The sequence below is a fragment of the Sminthopsis crassicaudata genome, chromosome 6 (assembly GCF_048593235.1).
Source record: "Sminthopsis crassicaudata isolate SCR6 chromosome 6, ASM4859323v1, whole genome shotgun sequence".
NCBI lineage: Eukaryota > Metazoa > Chordata > Mammalia > Dasyuromorphia > Dasyuridae > Sminthopsis > Sminthopsis crassicaudata.
The window spans coordinates 164,871,514-164,891,438 of record NC_133622.1 but is presented as its reverse complement, the minus strand read 5'-3'; the positions used below and the strand labels follow the sequence as shown (position 1 = coordinate 164,891,438).

Here is a 19,925-nt window from a genome sequence, read left to right as displayed (position 1 = left end):
TGGGAAGTGATATCAAGAGTCTAAAACCTTCAATGCTCTGAGTTTAACCAAGTCTCAGGAAAGTTCTGAATACCTTTCAAGGAAAATATTCACCTAATTTTCATAGGGGGAGAATTTAGAGGATAGATTTAAAAATAGAAAATCTAATTAATGAAACAGATTAAGCACACATGATACAGAAAAAATGAACACAGTAATGCAGTGTTGGATAAAATCAGAAATACAAAAGACTATGATTAGGGACTTACTGCAACAATAACTCTTAGAAAAATTGGAAAACAATCAGGATGAATTGAAGCTTAGGTTAATAGGTTAACAATGATCTAAAAATGAATACATGACCTACATATAAAAATATCATATTAATTGTTAAAATATTCAAAGGTAGATAGTGAAAGGAAAAACATTAATGATCAAGATTATTGATCTCTAATAAGGAATACAGATGAGCAATTTTAAGGATATAAATTTGAAAAATTATTTGAACAAATAAAAATGCTGCAGTTAAATAACGAGAATCAGTCAATGGAGGAGACAGGGAAGAACATCTTTGCACCAAATTTAAGAAAAATAGGAAGCAAAATAAACATAAGAACAAAAGTCAACCCCTGGTGTGTAAATGATAAAGAGTTGAACAAGCAGTTAACAAAGGAAGAAATCTAAGCAACCATAAATAGATTAAAATGCTCCCAATCACTAATAATGACAAATTAAAAATAAAACTACTTTGATGTTCTATTTTATAGTCATCATTTTGACAGCTGACAAAAAAAGAAAAAAAGACAGTTGTTAGAGGGGCCTCCAGTTCTAGCTCTATGGTTCTATATATTCAATTCCTCAGGAGACAATTCAATTCAATAAGCACTTAACAAGTGCTCACTGTGTGCAGAAGAACATTATATTGGACCCTACAAGACAGCCAAAGCTTTCAATAAAACAAGCCTAAGTAAAATGTAATAGTATAATAGGGAATGATGGCGCCCAAATCCCAGTAATTCAAAACAACACAGAATCAAGAGAATAAGAAATTTAAAGTGTTACTTAGTTCTTTTCCAAAGGGATTTCCAGGAGGTGACATGAATTAAAGTGTCAATAGGTGGAGGAAACAATTGGAAGGAAAAGTTTACTGAATGACACAAGCAATGGCACCAAGGTGAGGAAACCCTGATTATGCATGAGAGATAGTAAGTTGTCTGGTTCAGATGTGATAAAGAATGGGTATAGGAAAACAAAGAAGGTTTCATACTGTGAAGTATAAGTATAAAAAGTATAATGCCAGAATAGACTTAATGTTGCTTAATAAACAACTGCTGCATTTTGAGAGTAGTACAAGCAGATAGCCTTGCAATAAGAGTTGAAAGATTCAAATTCAAATATGACCTCAGAAGTTTACTGATTGTGTGATCCTGGGCAAATCACTTAATCTATCTGCCTCAGTTTACTCATATTTAAAATGGGAATAATAATAGCATATGCCACCCAATAATATTTGTAAAGCAGTTTGTGAACATTAAAGAGCTACATAAAATTTTTAATTAAAAATATTTTATCACTAAAAATGCTAAACATGATCTAATCCTTCAAGGAACTGTAATCTTTGTTTTAGAGGAGGTATTGCCTCAATCTTGACTGATTAGGGTGATGGTTCTAAAGACTGGGGTGGCTGTGGACATTTTTAAAAAAATAATAGCTTTTATTTTCAAAACACATGCAAAGATAGTTTTCAACAATCAGTACTATTAAATTTTAACTATTTAAATTTTTATGACCTAAATATTAGTTTGACACTCACTTCATGGGTTAGAAAATCTAAGAATATCATTACTGAAAAAAAGACCTGAACTTTAAAAAAAATCAGTAATGGTTCAGCCTTATGTGGAAAGCATAAGAAGAAAGCATATATGGGAAGAAATCCTCCATTAAATGCTTTTCTATAATTTGCCTTCAGGTCACTATTCAATAAATCAGAAAGACTACAAGATGAATCATAAATTGAAAGTCATCTCCAAATTGATAATAACAAATAATAGAATGGAGGCAGAGTTTTGTCCCAGGGAAGAAAATGCTTTAACAAAGAAATCAGAAGAAAGCAATTAGTTAGATTGTTAAGGGAGGGAGGATGGAGCTGAAAACAAATCACAAATTTAAGAGAAGAACCTATGATACAAAAATAGCAAAGAAATAGAGGACACTCCATAATATGCATCAACAAATACTATCCAGCTGTATATTCAAGGCCTACTTAATCAACCCACTATACCAGAGGAAGATTTCCTCTGAGATGCCCAAGGTTCAACTCAGGTTCCTTATTAAATATCAAGAAAAAAGGAGGGTAAACAGAACATTAATCCAATTTTCAGATGACCTTAAATTGGAAAAGTTCTCCAGTGATGTGAGAGAGATGGAAGGGGGGGGAGTGAAATCAAATCAAATATTCCTCCAAGGGCTTTTTTCCTTGAAATGAAAACTCCTTCCAAGTTTGTTCCCAGAAAGGACAATTTCTCCCAGGACATTTCCCTGGCAGGACAACGCAACCTGTTTTGTCTGACTAGTTTCAAAAGGGCAAAATGTAGTCTTTATGAGAAGTTTACTTCTCATAGAAAAATATTAAATATGTAGACATGACAAAAAAAAAAACAATTTAAAATGGTAGTGTGGAAAGAGCATAGAATTTAAAGATGGAATCTGAGTTCAAATTCTGCCAGTCACTGATAACCCATGTAGACTTGAAAAAAATCACTTAACCACTTTGACCTCAGTGGTTTCTTCAGTTTTAAAAATGAGGCCTCTGTACTAGAAGACTTCTAAGATTTCTTCTAGTTCTATAATAACTTCAGGTGAGAAAATGACTCTAAAGGATAAAATAAGATAATATTTGTAAAATACTTGCCAAACCTTGAAGTGCTATATAATTCCTAGCAGCTGCTGCTGCCATTACTATTACTATTATTGGAAAGCTTTTATATAGGGCCTACTATGTGCTAGGCATTGCTCTAAGTGCTTCACAAATATTACCACATCTGATCTTTGTGACAATCTTTTTTAAGTAGGTGTTATTATTATTCCCATTTTACATGGGAAACTGAGGCAAAAAGTAGTTAGATGACTTCATTACTAATAAGAGTCTAAAGCTTAATTTGAATTAAGATATTCTGGACACTAAGACTAATGTAAGATTCATTCTATCACCTAGACACCAAATGTTATTTATTACTATAAATGAGAGACTTTAACGGTTTATGAACTTGGTTTTTAATTTGTTTTTACTTATTTTCTTTCTTTTTTCTTTTTTAAAAATTATTTGTTGAACTAAATACAAAATAAGAAAAAAACAAAAATTGAAAAATGACAGAAAAGGAAAATAAAAAACAAAACATTGTACTATGTCCAACAGAACATCAGGGAGGATTCAAAACATATTATGAACTTGTTTTTAAATTATTTTTATATCTGAATTTTCATGTATTTATTTTATGTATTGGAGGATATTATTCTGTAAAGGTCTTCCTGAACATGCAAAGTTCTGTTTGATTGTCCTTTGTTTTCAGAGGGGACTAATGACATCACAATGATTATTTCAATTCATGTGTGCATTGTATTTAAGTGAGGTACAGTTGCACAGAGTCAATTTTCTCTTCCAATGGCAGCCCAAAAGTCAAGATGATTAGTGATGGCCCAGGATGTAATAGATGAATTTGGTGTCTTTGATGTCTGACCAAGCTCTCAGAGCTCTATAATGCCTGCTTCAACCATCTTCATGGCTGTTGGAACAATTTGTTCTCATCCACTTATCATGCTGGGGGAAGTCTTCCCATGTTTGGAATAGACACTCCTTTAACTCAACAACAGACTTCTATCTAACAGAGGTCTATCAATTATCCTCAACTTGATTCAGCCTGTTTGCTGAGATGTTTTACTGAGGTACAGAAACTGTGCTTACCACAGCTTCAAATTAATGATAATAAAAGGATAAAAATCTCCTACTCTAAACCAATACAAACATGAGTACAAAATGATATATTTTCTATGTCTCTGCACATCATGGAAGATATTGGGAGACTGACAAATCTAAGAGGTTAATCTACAAAACTAGAAAACAAGCAAACTTTGCTGCTATGGCTAAGTCTATGATATATTTGCACCTAATGCTTCCTGGAAAACTGGTAGAGAAAGAACAATGTCAATTTTTTAAAAAAAATTAATCAGCCTTATAATTTTTGAACCAGATCTGTGATTTATTTGGCAGAAAACTTTTATATTATATTAATATTTTATGTTTTTCCAATTACATATAAAATAATTTTTAATATTCATTTTTTAAAATTCTAATTTCACATTCTCTCTCTCTCACTTTCCCCTTCTCCTTCATTGGGAGGGCAAGAAATTTGATATAGCTTATACATGTGCAGTCATGTAAAACATATTTCCATATTAGTCATGTTGTGAAAGAAAACAGGCAAAAAAAAACAACAAGAAAAACAAAAGTTAAAAAAAAAAAAAAAAAAAAAAAAAAACCCTGAAAACTAAACTATGCTTCGATCCGCAATCAGATTCCATCAGTTTTTTGTCTGGAGAAGGATAGCTGGCAGAGAACTCTTAATGAAGACATTTACTCTATCATTGCATATCAGGGTTTGTTTGATAACTTAAGTCTCAGAGAGCTAATTGAGAAGTTAAGCCACTTGCCTGATATCATGAACTTTCAATGTCAATGGAGGGACTTGAATGTGGGGGGTCATAGTATTAGCAAAGTATTTTCACCTTTTATTGTTTCTTCTTTTCTCATTTTTATTCTTTTTGATCTGATTTTTCTTGCACATGAAGATTATGGAAATATATTTAGAACCTATATCAAATTGCTTCCTGTCTTGGGAAGTGGGAGTGGGAGTGGGAGGAGAGAGAGAAAAAAATGTGGAACACAAGGTTTTGCAAAGGTGAATGTTGAAAACTATTTTTGCATATATTTGGAAAAATAAATGACTAATTTTTAAAAAAGGAAAAAAAAAGAGAGAGAAAGTGGCATCTGAAATGAACCTTGCAGAGTGAAATATGTTAGATAATAAAAATTAATTTTTAGTTATATCTGATTTTTTTCATGATCACTCAGAGTTCAAACATTCTAAGCCAAAGTATTGTTCAGTATAGGAACCTAACAGAACTTGACATATATTGCATGCTTAATCAATACTATTTGATTTATTGATTGTTGGCTGGCAACAGAAAACTAAGAAGTAGACTGAATAAAAAAGGGAATTCATTTTGCATTTAAATAATATACATAGGGATTCAGCAAAGAAAATAAGAAATCCATTCATGAAAATATGGGTATGCACTTTAATTAATTCTATAACTATTAGAATAAATTCTAATAACTAACAACTAATTCCCACAGTAAGCAAGAACAATTAGAAAATTAATTATTAAGGTACTGTTTATATTTTTGATGTAAGGCAAATCATGGGTTTCAGGTAAAAAAGCTTTTAGTATTCCAGAAGTAAATGAAAATGTGTTTGAATTTCCTGAAGTATATTCAGTTTCACAGGAAAGGCTTTGCTAACTTTTCTCAGAACGAACAACTGTAATCAAATCATAATATTTGGCTTTCCCTCGCAAATGCTTATCCTTCCAAACAGACAGTTCAATACAATGATGATTCACTGAACCATGAATTTGTTTATTGCTTTTCCATGATGCAGATATTATCTAAAGTTTGGACTTTAGCTTTATTTGGCCTCAGCTTTCGAATTCTTGTTATTCCTTCCCTGGGCCCAGAGGAAAATAAGGATTTAGAAAGAGCAAATCAAGATTCGTATGCTGAGGAATCCTTTCTCCCTAGCAGTGAGGTCTTTGGCCATAACTATTTCCCAATGCCTTGTCTGACCCCAAACCCCATGAAGGAGAATGGGTGATAAGGTTTGAGCCCATTTTTTTGATGGCCACTGGACTGCTTGAGAAGACTGAACCTTGACCAATCTAATAGGTGAGAAGAGTGGAGAGGATGTTAGTTTCTTTCTCCTTTTTCCATTAAGGTTCAAACACTTCTTCTAGACTCCCTCTTCAGTACAAGGCTGAGAGGAGAAAGATGGAGAATGGTGGGCAAAAACCTAGAACTACCTGTGGCTTTAAGGACATCCTAGATGCCATTGGCTATAAACATGGAGGCTAACACCAGCACTGTAATACATATCCCAAATGGAATCCAATGTTGGGGGTGAGCATGGATGATTATTGTCTTCTTAGCAGGCACAGAGCTTAGAGATGCTTAATAAATGCAATTTGCCTAGCAGATATTATGAAGTTTGAATTAGAAGGTTCATGAGAGGTCACAAAGTCCAATCTCTCATTTTACAGATGAGAAAACTAAGGCCCAGTAAAATGAAGGAACTGCTTCCCAAGGACATACAGGACTGTTATTATTCCTGCAGCATCTCAATGGTTATCTAGGAAATTCATCTAGTTTGCATGTTATCTGCACCACTGCCACTGGCATAATATTTGTTAAGCAAGTAAATCATACATATTCATTCGTTCATTTATCTATTCATTCATTAAATAAATATAAGGTAATAAAATTAGGGTGAAATGACTTGCCTAAGGTCACACAGGTAGTTTCCTGACTTCAGAGTTGGTACTCTATCCACTATGCCATCTTGTTGTCCTGGCATAATATTAAATGAAGATAAATTCAAGAGTTTCTAGTACTTTCCTGTTGCCTCTTGGACTAAACACATTCATGGATTTTAAAGCTGTCTACTACTCCAAACTACTCTCCTACTACAACTTACTATTCCTCCACTCGTCCCCATATATACCAGGGAAACGGGCCAGTGTTCTTTTTTTGTGATCTTCCATCTCCTCTCTCCATGCCTTTGCCCAGATTGTTCCCCATGCCTAAGGTACATTACCCCCTTTTCTCTGCCTTATATAATCATTTTCTCGAAATCTCAGTTCAAATGCCATCTTGTATAGTACATCTATCCTGAACTACTCTTTTGCAAAAGCCTGCCTTCTCCTTGAAATACTTTGCACAGTAGATTGAATGCTAGACCAAAAGTCAAGATGACCCGAGTTCAATAGCCTTAGACATCCACTATATGATCTTAGGAAAGCTACTTAACCACTGAACCTCAGTTTTCTCAACTGTAAAATGTGCATGATAATAGCAGCTACTTTGCAGGGTTTCTATGAAGATCAAATGGGATATTTGAGTACTTAGCACAATTTCTAGAACATAGTAGGTGCTATACAAATGTTCACTCTCTTTTTTTCTTTCCTATGCTTTTAATTTTCAATAATAATGATAATAATAATCACTACCATTTACATAGTGCTTTAAGGTTTACAAAGCATTTAAAGATGTTTTCTTATTTCATCCTCATTCTGCTGTTATTATTCTTTTTCAGGTGAGAAGATGGAGAGTCACAGAGCTAGTAAATGTCTGAGGCTACATTTGAATTCAGGTTTTCTTCACTTCTATAATATCTCTGACTTAAGTGCAACAGGTGAGTTCTGCCCAAGAGAACTTCCAGTTTGCAAAGGGCATGTTTTACTCTCAAGGTAACTCATTAAACTGCTATGCAATCTCTAAAAACCTATGCCTATGTTTGCTTTTGTGGTTCTAGCTATTCACAATTTAGAGATCAATACTATATAAAGTAATAGCTACTTTTTGAGAACCCAGAAGGGCATTGTTGGCCTGAGTCAGATAAGTGAGTCCCAAAGGGGCATCATACACATATAAGTAAATACAAAGTATAAATATTGAAAAACAGTAAAAAAATTATGGAGGGGGACTCTATTACTTAGGGGTATTATGGGCTAGTCTATCAGATTTGGAGTTTAAGATGCAATGAGGCATTCAAAAGACATTAATAAATAAAAAGTACATAACTGTTATCCAAATACAAATGGAAGCTAGGTATGCAGCTAAACCATCCTTATATTTTGAATTGTTCTTTATTTTTAAAGTAATTAAAGACCGTATGCCCTCTGCCTGAAGTAGAATCTAGAATCCATGCTAAAGAAGTTCTCTGCCAGTCAAATAATTAAATCAGTTTGATAAAAATGTCTAAGTCTGGATTGGTGCTGGGAAAGATCTTAAGTTCAGAAAGTTCATGTTCTCATGGACCTCCCAGGCTAATAACTGTAATCTTCTGTATTTACTTTTAAACTCAAGTGGCTTGTAGACCTAAGAACTGGAATTCTAAGGCAACTGCCAAGTCTTAACTAAATCTAACCTTGAGTCTTCTCTTCCTTGTGGTAGAATCCATATGTCCCTTTTAATTTTCAAAAGTGCCAGTATGTTCCTCAGTGTTTTGTCAGCACAAGTATACTGCCAATAGATTTCTATATATAGTAACAGAATGTGCCAATAATTGACCATCCTAATTGCACACCTGTTTTCACTGTGCTCCTATGACTACCATTCTGTGAGTGATTATCTTCCCATAGGGAGGAATGAAAGCTGTTTGACTCCTACCAGGACTTTACTATATATGATAATAATCATCTATACAAATTTTACATTACAATAATTTCCCTTTTTATGTGCCAGGTAAATATTTGTAAGAGTTATATTTACACAAATTAAATTATTATAATAAGTAATAATATATTTTTTCATGTTTTATTACCTGACTAAAACTAAAACAACTATTAAAGTTCAGGAGTTATAAAACCCAATCTTTTTTCTACTTCCACAGTTTGCTATGGCAACCAGTTAACTTAGGTCAGGAATTCAGAAAAGTATTGAGCTCAGATGAACATCTACACAATTTCCTTCTGTGGGCCAAATCTCTTATCCTTCAGATAGCAAAATGAGTAAATAGCCCGGTGCTTTTGATAGGTTATATACATCAATCAAGATATAAGGAGCAGGGTGAGGCTATCAAAAAAAGGGAATGAATAAGAGTGAAAGTGGTAAATGAGAAAAGATGAGGAAGAAGCTCCAATTATAGTGGAGGCCTGGATGTGATCTCATCTGTAAAAGATACATTTCCATGGCTACTCAGTGTTTCTCTCCAATGAGGATCTCTACTCCACATTAACTGCCATTTCGAAACAGGTACAATTCATACCATGGGGGAAATTAGCAAAGGTTCATGTAGAAAGTGGTAATAAAGTTGAGCTTTGAAGAGAGCTAAAAATATATATTCCAGCATTGGGAACAGCCTGATCAAAGGCATGAAGATGGGAAATAAACAAGAAATTGCAGATAAGGTGGTTCATCTAGAAACTAAGAAAATAAGAAGGAAAATGATATAGAATAGGCTTGGGAAAAACAAGCGAGAACTAGATTGTAAAGGAGGACTTTTTAATGCTAAATAAAATTTGTTAATTTAACTTAAAGGCTATTAAAAGGTACTGGAACTTTTAAAGCAGGGAACTGATCTAATTAGACTTGGTTTTAAGCATTTCACTTTGAATATCTGGAGGCTGGATCTGAAAGGGGAGTTCTTGAGGTAAGCAAATTAAGTAGGTGGCTATTATAATAGCCCATGTGTGAGGTCTGGACCTAGGATGGTAATCGCATCAAAGAGAAGGGGAAGATAGGAGAGAGGTTGTGAAGGTACAAGCAACAAGCCTTAGCAATTGATTGGATATGATTCCATGGACTAAGGGACAACAAGATTCATTGGATCATAGACTTAAAGCTAGGCAAGACCTTAGCAGTTACTGAGCATAGCCATCTAATTATAGAGAAGGAAAAACTGAGCCCCAGAGAAGTTAAGGGATGTACAAATGGTGACATAGCTAGTAAATGTCCAAAGCAGGTTTCAAAAAAGGTCTTCCTAACTCCAGTTCCAGTGCTCAACATTCACAATGCCTTATGATGATTTTGAGATAATTAACTTAGAAAAAACTAAAAGGATAGAAAGAGTAAAATTGGTAAGAGGAGAGGGAGAAGTTAATGAATTGGGAAAAGGAGAAGGATAAGCCCTGTTTTGAACATGTTTATTTGGAGATATGGGGGACATCCAGTTTGAAATATTTAAAAAAAATGGGAGATAGAGCTGAGACTAGTCATGGGATAGATATAGAGATATGGAGTCATCTGTATAGAAAGGATCAGTGAATCCATAGGATCCCCAAGAGGGATGTGGAGAGATAATACAAAGATTCTAGGAGTATCCCCAGTCACTGAGATTTGAATAAGATAAGCCAAAGAGGAGCCATATAATTTGAAGAAAAACTAGTAGAGATCAATGTCACCACATCTAGCTAGAACAGGAGTTCCTGGGTTTTTTTTTTTTTTTTTTTTTTGTTGTTGTTTTGTTTTTTTTTCCTGTCTTCAATCCCCATGATCTGGTGAAGCCTATGAGTTCCTCTTCAAAATAATCCTAACCCTAACCCTTAACTCTAATCCTGAACTCTGAATTTACTCCAAAACCTAACTCTAAACCCTAACCTAACCTGAAATTCTAATCCTAAAACTCTATATTTAACACTAACCCTAATTCTACATTTAAGAGAACAAAATAAAACAAAATGATTACAATGGAATACAAAAGTTAGTGAAAATTAAGATATAATTTTTCCCATTTGAGTTTATGGACCCCCTCAAAACTATTCATGAACCCTTTGGAGACTATAAGTGATGAACCACTGATGGAGGCATAGAGAATGTCAGAAGCTTCATAGAAGTCAAGAAGGACCGAGAAAAAAAAAAGGCATTGGACTTAGCAATTAGACCATTGGACACTGGTTCAAATCCTGCCTTAGTTACTTATAAGCTATATGAACCTAAATTTAATCTCTCTGAGCCTCAGTTTCCTTATTTATAAAATGGAGTAATAAGAGGGCTTCCCTCCAAGGAGTGCTGTGAAGATTGAATGAGATAATATATGCAAAGAACTTTTCAAACCTTAAAGAGCATTACAAATGCTAACTTTTAGCATCATCAGCCTCATCAAATATTTTACCTTTTCCTCAACTGTCATCAAATTTCATCAAGCAAATATTGGAGGAAGAATGACTTTATCATTTATACTAACACTCATGGAATATAGAAAAAGATTCAGTGGGTTGTGGCTCTTCATCCGAATGAATTAAAAATCCCATTTTCTGCTCTGATTTAAGAAACTTCGTTTTGAATTCAGACACAGCCTTTTGTGCCCTTGAAAAAGCATTATCTATCCTCACTAATGGAAAACCTGTTTAAAAAAAAATTCTTGGTTCTTATCTTATTCAATTTTACTATGCCCAGGTTTCAAATCCTCAGATTTCAATGAAATGCACACATTTACATAGAGTCAACAAGGGGGTAGAGGTCAAAGACAGTGAGAGGACAAATTTCAAAATCCAGAATGAAAGTAGAAAGGAATGGATACTCACGATGTTCATGAGAGTGAGGAGGTAGTTTTGGACATGTTCTTTGCCATGGAAGCGGACTACAGAATCATCCACACCTAAGAGCACTTCAATGTTGTGATCATTATCCCCCGCATGCCTTCTTCTCCTCATTGTCTCATTCAGCTGTTGTTCAAAATAATTGTAACTGGTACTGAGGTCATCAAGGCCCTCCCACTCAGGCCCTGTTGAAAAATAATGATAAAAAAAAATTTAAATATTTCAACTTACCTATATTACTTCTGTTTTTTTTTTCAAAGAACTTTTTTTTTTTTAAATAGCTTTTCATAAGTTGCTTAGAATTTCATTCACAGATGACCCAATACATACTGACTATATTTACTTTATAGGAGGATTTTGGGAAAACTGTAGACCAGGTTGGTATATTTCAAGCTCTCCCAATTTCCCTCACAAATAGAACAAATTTACACCTCAGGGCAAAAACAGACTGTGGAAAAACTAGAAGACTTGGGGCAGAACCAGGGTACTCCTATTTCAACCAGAAAAGGTCTGAAAAAACACCCTGGGCCAGGATTAACCATGAGAATTGCGAACACCTCTGGGCTAGCTTCACAGGAATCACAAAGACTTTTACCCTGCAGACTATTTGTAAAGTGAGGGCTTGAGTCTGGGAAGACAGAGAGAACCTTGGGTGATTGGGAATACCAGACCCAGCTATGCTGCTGAAATGTGGCCCTGGACAAAAAGAAATCAGCTCCCAGTGAGTGCAGAAGCAGCAAGACATGGGACACTGCTGTATGTGGGCACTTGCAGGAAGGTGGAGTTCTTGGTTTGGGGTTCCTGGTAAGAGTGGAGAGCTGAAGGGAAGCTTAAGGCACCATCTCTCCATCCCATAATTAGAGGTATTTTTTTTATTAATTTATCAGAGATAAAAATAACTCTTTGAAAATTAAAATCAGGAAAAGGTAAAGCAGTGAAGCCATGAGAGACTAAGAAATAGCAAAAGTGATTATAAAGAATGAGAAAATAAAACAGAATAAAAACCACTCATAAGGAAAACAACAGACCTAGAGAACAGATCAAGAAGAGAAAATATAAGAATAATTGGACTGCCACAAAGTTGTGACCAAAAAGAGAACTTTGATACAATAATGCAGGAAATAATCCTAGAAAACTGTCCTAGAGTGATAGAACATAAGAAGAAAGTAGAAATTTAAAAATCCACTGATTATCACTCAGAGATCCTTTGTGGAAAACATATAGGAATATTTTGAAAAAACCCAGATAAAAGAAAAAAATTTGCAAGAAAGAAGGGAAAAAAACCAGTTCAGATATGCTGAAGGAATAATTAGAATTGTACAAGATTTATCAGCAGATATAATAAAGTACCACAGGTCTTGGAATCATATCAACAGACAAGCAAAAGAACTAGGCCTGCAGCCAAAAAAATCATATCCAACAAAATTATCTATAATTTTCAATGAGAAAAAAAAATGGACATCAATGAATTTGCAGATTTTCAGGACTTTCTATCAATTAAACCTGAACTCAACAGAAAATTTAATACATAATTAGCCAATATCAAAAATCAGTTTTAAGGAACTCAATATGGACAAATGTTAAAATATGGACAAATTGCTCATTTTTTCTACGTGGAAAATGTATGCTTTATGTTTAGGATTTATATTTCAACAATTGGGTAAGCTCAAAAGAAAGACTGGCAGAGTAAAGATAAAAATAGTAATTATGTTATACAAACGAGGTGCAGAGGAAGAATAGACAAAGAGGCATTAGAGGGGAGTGAGGAGAACTAGTAGTTCTGAAATCCTACTCACAATTGGGAATCAATAAGCAACACTACACATATAACATGAAGGGTATAGCATTCTCCAAAATCTATAAAGAAATAAGGGGGAGGGGGTGGATGAGGAAGCAAAGGATGAAGGAAGAAGACAAGAAAGGGATCCCGGGGTGGAGGAAGGTTAAATAATAGTATGTCAAGTTATGGAGCAGAATTTAATAAAAGTCAGCAGGGATAGGAAAGATGTATGTGTATGTGTATATATATATATATATATATATATATATATATATATATATACACATATATATATGTATATATGCACAAATATATCTTTTCTTAATGATCATTTACTTGGAGATAGTGGGAGGATGAAAAGGAGATAAGTGTATGTCTGTGTGTATGTATGTGTATGTATATATTTACATACGTATATAAAAATATATCCTTTCTTAACTATAGTCTGCTTGGGGGGTGACAAAAGGGAGGAAAAAGAATAAAGTAAATAGGGTGTGCAGCATAGAACAAGAGAATAATTTACAATGAAGAAAAAAAGACATTCATAAATATAATTTCTTCTACTAATACATATGCTGTCTTAAAATGGTATTTGTTATTATATATTTTGAATTCTCTCTGGTGTTCTGCTGAGTACATGATAATGTTTTCTTTTGCATTGCTTTTCTGTTTTGCTTTTTGTTTCTGTTTCTTCAAATAAAATAAATTTGGAAAAAAATAAAAATAAAAGCAAAAAAATTATATTAAATTACTAAAAAACAAAAAAGTAGAAAAAGAAGAAAATATCTACTATAAGGGTAATATGAAAATGTGGATGAATAAGTATGATCTGAAAAATTAATTTTATTAAGTAATGCTTAAATAATCAATAATCTGTCATAGACTATAGTTCATATTATTATTTCATATGTCTACATTTCCTATCATCTAAACTGAAATATTTCTTTCAAAGAATTATCCCAAGGAAAGTAAGAAGGAGGGATTCTGGTACAACAGAGCAATGAGATATAATAATCTATCATAATTATGTGTAATATATAAAATTTTTATATATGATATGTTATATAATATAATCTATTGCAAATAAAATTAACATTATATAATGATATATAATAAAATAAAATTATTATTATGGCACTATAATTATTAACATTATGCTATTTATACAATGTTTTGAAGCTTACAGAGTTCTTTAAAAATATTATCTTGGGCCAAATGTGGTAGTTCTGAGCTGTAGTGGGCTAAGGCCCTCAAGTGTCTGCGCTAAGTTCAGCATTAACATAGTGAGCTTTCAGGAGCAGGTTGCCTAAGAAGAGTTGAACCAATTGAGGTGAGAAACTGAGCAGATCAAAGCTCTCATGCTCATCAGAGTGGGATAGGGCACATAAATTTTCTCTCATCTTTTCTATCTGGGAGAAATAGAGAGACACCCAATAGATAGATAGATACATAGATACATAGACATATAGATACACAGAAAAATATATACATGCATACATACATGGATGGATAGATATATAAACAGATAAATAAATATTCATTCTCTGTTTTGCCTCTCCCAATTTATTTATAAATTTTATAATAACAAATTATATATATATATATGTTATTATACAGTACATTTCATTTTAAATATATTTATGTATAAATATATCATAAAATAGTTGATAATATATAATATAAAATAAATGAAAAATCAAATGTATAGTTTCAATTCTTAATCAGGGAAAATTCTAAAATATTATATCTAGCATAGTGTCAGACACATACCGGACTTTTTAATAAAAGGCTGATTGATAGATTATAGTCAGTATAAAATTTTAGGTTATATTCATCCATGTGCAAAATATTTTAATATGAAAACATATCATAATTATAAATTACCTTGATTTCCTAAAAATGGCACATTTTAACTCATGCTTTTAATATTTAATAATCTACCAACACTGGAAGTCACTTAAATCAATGTCTAGTGACACTAATAAATGGGCATTTTCCTTCCATCTTTGGGGTTTTGGTAATGTTGGGGAAAATTTGTTTTTAAAATTGTGTCTTGGCCAAAATGAATGTAGACATAGTCCCAACCAACTCCGCATTATTTGAAGTGGCAGAATTTCAAACCCTACTCAAAGCTTCCCCAGCTCAGAAAAATATATGGAAACGCCCACTCCAAATATAGTTATAAGACCTGAATATGACCACTCAGATTTAAAATTTGCACTATAATTCATCTTGACTTAAACCCACCTGTTGGCTTTATTAAATAAGAAATTCTCACTATACTGAGGAATCACAGTGGTTCAATAATAAAAAATGACTCCCATCTCTGGCCATATAAAACAACAAGAAGTTTCACCAACAGTTTTACATTTGATCCTCAAATCTTTTCAGACTTCAGAATGTGGCACATGGTTGTACCTCATATACAAGTGGGAAACTCATACATGAGATTCCAATTCTAAAAATACTTGTGCCTGGAAGAGCTGTCACCTATGACATCCAAAGGAAACACACTGGAAATGTCATCATACAACAGTGTCTGCATGAATGGAATAAGGGGAGGTATGGCTTCAGAAAGATAGTACTTTTTGTTCTGTATAGTACCCTTGCTTTCCATTTCTTCTTAAATAAGGAAGGATTCTGATTGGGAAGAGAGGAGAATCCCCTTTTTGTGAATGAGACAGCTGAGGAAATGAGAAGGAAAATTTTTCTTCCCAAGTGTTGCCTTTTCTCCACCAAGACTCCCCAAGTACATATTTTCCTCATACCATACAATTTTCCTTTTATATGACTTCTAATGCGAAATGTCAAACATTTTGGAGAAAAATGGCATTCTAGTTTCCAGCCCTTTGCCCATATTGACATTGCTATTTATAGCAGGCAACCTTGACACATCATGAAATAAGTTTAGCCATAATTGGATCCTTTCAGTACAATCTACTCATTTTACTGTAGTTTGCTGGCTTTAGAGCCAGAAGAGAGCTTAACGATAATCTGGTCCAACCAACTCATTTTTAATGAGAAGAAAATAGACCTAGAAATAGGAAGAGACTTGCTAAAGTAATACAGGCCTTATGAAGCAAACACAGGAGTTGCAAAGCTTGGTGCTCATATTCCAAATTAGTCTTTCTACCAGCAAGGCAATCAAGTGGCATTGTGGGTAGAGTATTCCACTTGCAGAGAGGAAGACCAGAGTTCAAATCCTGCCTCAGAAACTTGTTAGCTATGTGACCCTCTTTAAGAGAGTTAACTCTTTTCAGCTTCCATTTCCTCATGTATAAATTGCAGATAATAATATAACATAATAATAGTAGTACAGATAAATAGTATAACAATAACTCAGTTATTGTGAGGATCAAATGAGATGGTACAGATAAAACCTCACTGTTTTCCCATGCTCTATTGCTTCCCAAAGAGGGAAAATAAGATCCCAGAATGTGCTCATTGTGAAAGCCTCTCATATCTCAAAATAACGATTGCTTTTTGACAAATTAAACAAACCAAAATCAATTTATATTTATATGTTAAAGAGATCTAAGAAACAATCGATGGAGACTTTCTTTGATTAACTGAGAGTCAACAGATTCACTATGTGATCTAAATAAAGACTGACACAGGTTTTAGAAATATTAACAACTTTAGTCTTATTTTTAAAGTTGCTATCAAACCAACATGGTCTACAGTGAACACAAATGCATGTGTGTGCACACACATACACACACACACACAAACACACACACACACACACACACACACACACACACACACACACACACACATATATATATATATATATATATATACACAAACCTCTCACATAATTTTGGCTTTCTTTTTAAAGAAGAAACTACTTTATTTATCAATTCACATTTCCCAACCTTGGGGACAATTAATCTGAAATGAATTAATAGTTATAGGAGATCTAAATAAGTGATTCACTCAATGTCAATGATAACAATAAGTTTTGCCATTCAGAGCAGTTTTGCAGAAAAAACTGGTCCAGATGGTATATTAGAGCACTTCGAGAAGTATGGGAATGGAAATTAGTGAGAATTCTGGTACATGTGATCTGGAGCTGAAGGAATCTTGGCCCTGACTTGGAGTACCATAGCAAGGGACAGAGCCAGACCCTAGTAAACCATTGCCCAGGGGTACAAGGGCAGGCAATAGCATGGGTTTTAAAACCTCTAAAAGGCTCCTATACTACAGCAGCAGACAGGATCTGTTCATCTGCCAAGCTTATCAGAAGAAGGAAGATGCAGTTGGAAGCAATTCCCATTTGAGGATGTCAGAATAAAAGGCAGAGATGGAGCTTTGGGCCAGCAGCTACATTAGCCTATCAGAAGAAAGAAACAGAGAGATGAGCCTAATTCTAGATATCCACCCAGAATTGTATAAGGCAATAGTACCCATACCACCAAGGAATATCACCAAAAAAGGCCTGACCACACTCCAGTCCTTGAATTCATTTTGGGGAGGAGTCTGCCTCTGGCACAAAATCCTAGTCCAAGAATTTCCAAATCAATCCAATTCAATAACCATTCATTAAGTATCCACTATGTGCCAGACACTGTGTTAAGCCTTGGGTTTAGAATTTGGGCTGAAGACATAAATAATAAGAAGTAAATGCCAAAAAACAAATGAAAAAACTATAGGTTCAGAAAAGCCCAAGAAATGAACCCAGAGTAGTTATCTTGTCATTAAGTACAAGTAGAGCTCCAGATAAAAGAAGTTTATCCATTAAAAACTACAAGAGTTGTTAGAGGAAATAACACAAGTTAAATAATGAAATTAAGACTCTTGAGAAGATAAATGGAAAGAGAACAATTTAGAAAAGGTGGAAAATATGATCCAAGTTATACTCTTAGAAAAATAGAATGGGGAAAACAGAATTCAATGATTCTATAAGATGAAAAAAAAATCAGAACAAAATCAAAAGATTGAAAAACTAGAAAAAACATAAAGTAGCTACTATCCAAAACAACTGATATGAAAAACAGGTTAAAGAGATATAATTATAATTGCTGGATTCCCAGAAAATCATGACAAAAGAAAAAAAATCTGGAAATTATATTACAAAACATCACAACTATCCAGATCTATTAAAATCAGAAAGCAAAAATAAAATACCCGTAATACTCCAATCAGCTTATAAAACCAGCCCTAATATGAAAAGCCTCAAAAATGTCATAGTCAAAATCTAGAGCTTCCAAGTATATATATCTACATAGACATAGATATGGATAGATATAGATATATGGACATAGAAAGATATACTTATAAATACTTCCACACATACATATGTACATATATTTACATAATAGAAATGCTATACTATTGTAAATATTATTTCATTTATATGATGTATTATTTATATATAATGTCTATTATGTATATATTAAATAAATAAATATATATATATCTGCATATATATATATATATATATATATATATTCCAAGAGACAAAAGATTCACCTTATAACCAGAATAAATTATTTTGAAAATTAAACATAATCTTATAGGAAAAAATAAAATGGTTTTTAATAGAATAGGTGGTTTTTAAATATTCCTTATAAAAAGATTAGAGATGAATGAATGCATAGAAATTCAAATAAAGGAGAAAAGAGTAATCCTAAAAGAGAAATACATTTGAGTAAATGGAAAGTGATAATGGTGATGAACAGCTGATATTTTAATAGGAAGAGAAGAGACAAATATTCTACCAGAATGTCAGTGCCTTGAGAATCATAAAGAGAGTAGAGAAAGATAAGCACAGGGTCTGAGGTTGGTTATGTTCTATTTTGTTGGTTCAAAGAAAGGAATAAAAATGTAGGAGAAATTGAATACACTAAGAAAAATGGGAATAACTTTTTATAATAATTGTGGGAATCTGAGAAGAATTTATAGAGAAGACACTGCTATCTGAATTAGAAAAAGAGAGTTGAACTGAATTTGGTATAGAAATATGTTAAATTATCCAAAGCATAAGGAAAAGGTAAAGAGGTTTTTAAGAAGAAAGAGATCATGTGGAAGGGAGAGTTAAAAGAAGAATTCAGAAGAAGTAAGGAAAGATTAACATACATTTTAGAAAATTTTGCACAATTAAAATCTAACAAAAGTGGTAAGTTAAAACAAATCAATGGAGATTTAAAAATATCTGCAATACACAGATTAAAAAGATAATAGAGAAGTTAAACAACCCAATAGTAGAGAAAAAAAATCAAACAAGATAAAAATGAACTCTTAAAGAAAAATTCTCAGGACAAATTAGATTTACAAGTGTATTACATTAAATATTCAAATAATAATTAATTCCAACATTACATAAATTCTTAAAAAAGAGAAAAAAGACACTGACATTAATATGGTACTGATACTAGTAACAATGAAAATTAATGTAGAGAAGTAAAATCAAACACAGTATTTAAAAGAAATATTGATTTAAAAGTATTGATTAAAATATGAGCAGAGAAGTATCAAAATATTAAAAATATCATAATTAGGTTGGATTCCAACATAGGTTGGATTCATAGCAGTAACATAGGCTTGGGTTAATATTCAGAAAATTATGAATGTAATAGAGGCACTATTAATAAAAAATAACCAACATCATAAATATATCTATAGATGAAAAAATTTAACAAAATAAAATATCAATTTCTATTTTAAATTTAGTAACAAATGGATATTTCTCTAACATAATAAACAGTACCTTCTTAAAACCAAGAACTGACATTATCTGTAATGGAGAAATGCTAAAAGTCTTTCCAATAAAATCAGGGATAAACAAGGTTAT

At 32.9% G+C, this 19,925-nt stretch overlaps 1 protein-coding gene across 2 annotated transcripts in view; it reads right to left on the bottom strand.

Annotated features, from left to right (window-relative positions):
* The window catches only part of ADAMTS3 (ADAM metallopeptidase with thrombospondin type 1 motif 3), a 281,852-nt gene that overhangs the window by 67,357 nt on the left and 194,570 nt on the right, over positions 1 to 19,925 (bottom strand). For both annotated transcript variants that reach the window (XM_074275098.1, XM_074275097.1), the window contains exon 5: positions 11,335 to 11,534. In XM_074275098.1, coding sequence (XP_074131199.1) covers positions 11,335 to 11,534 — 200 coding nt within the window. The remainder of the gene's footprint in view (positions 1 to 11,334; positions 11,535 to 19,925) is intronic.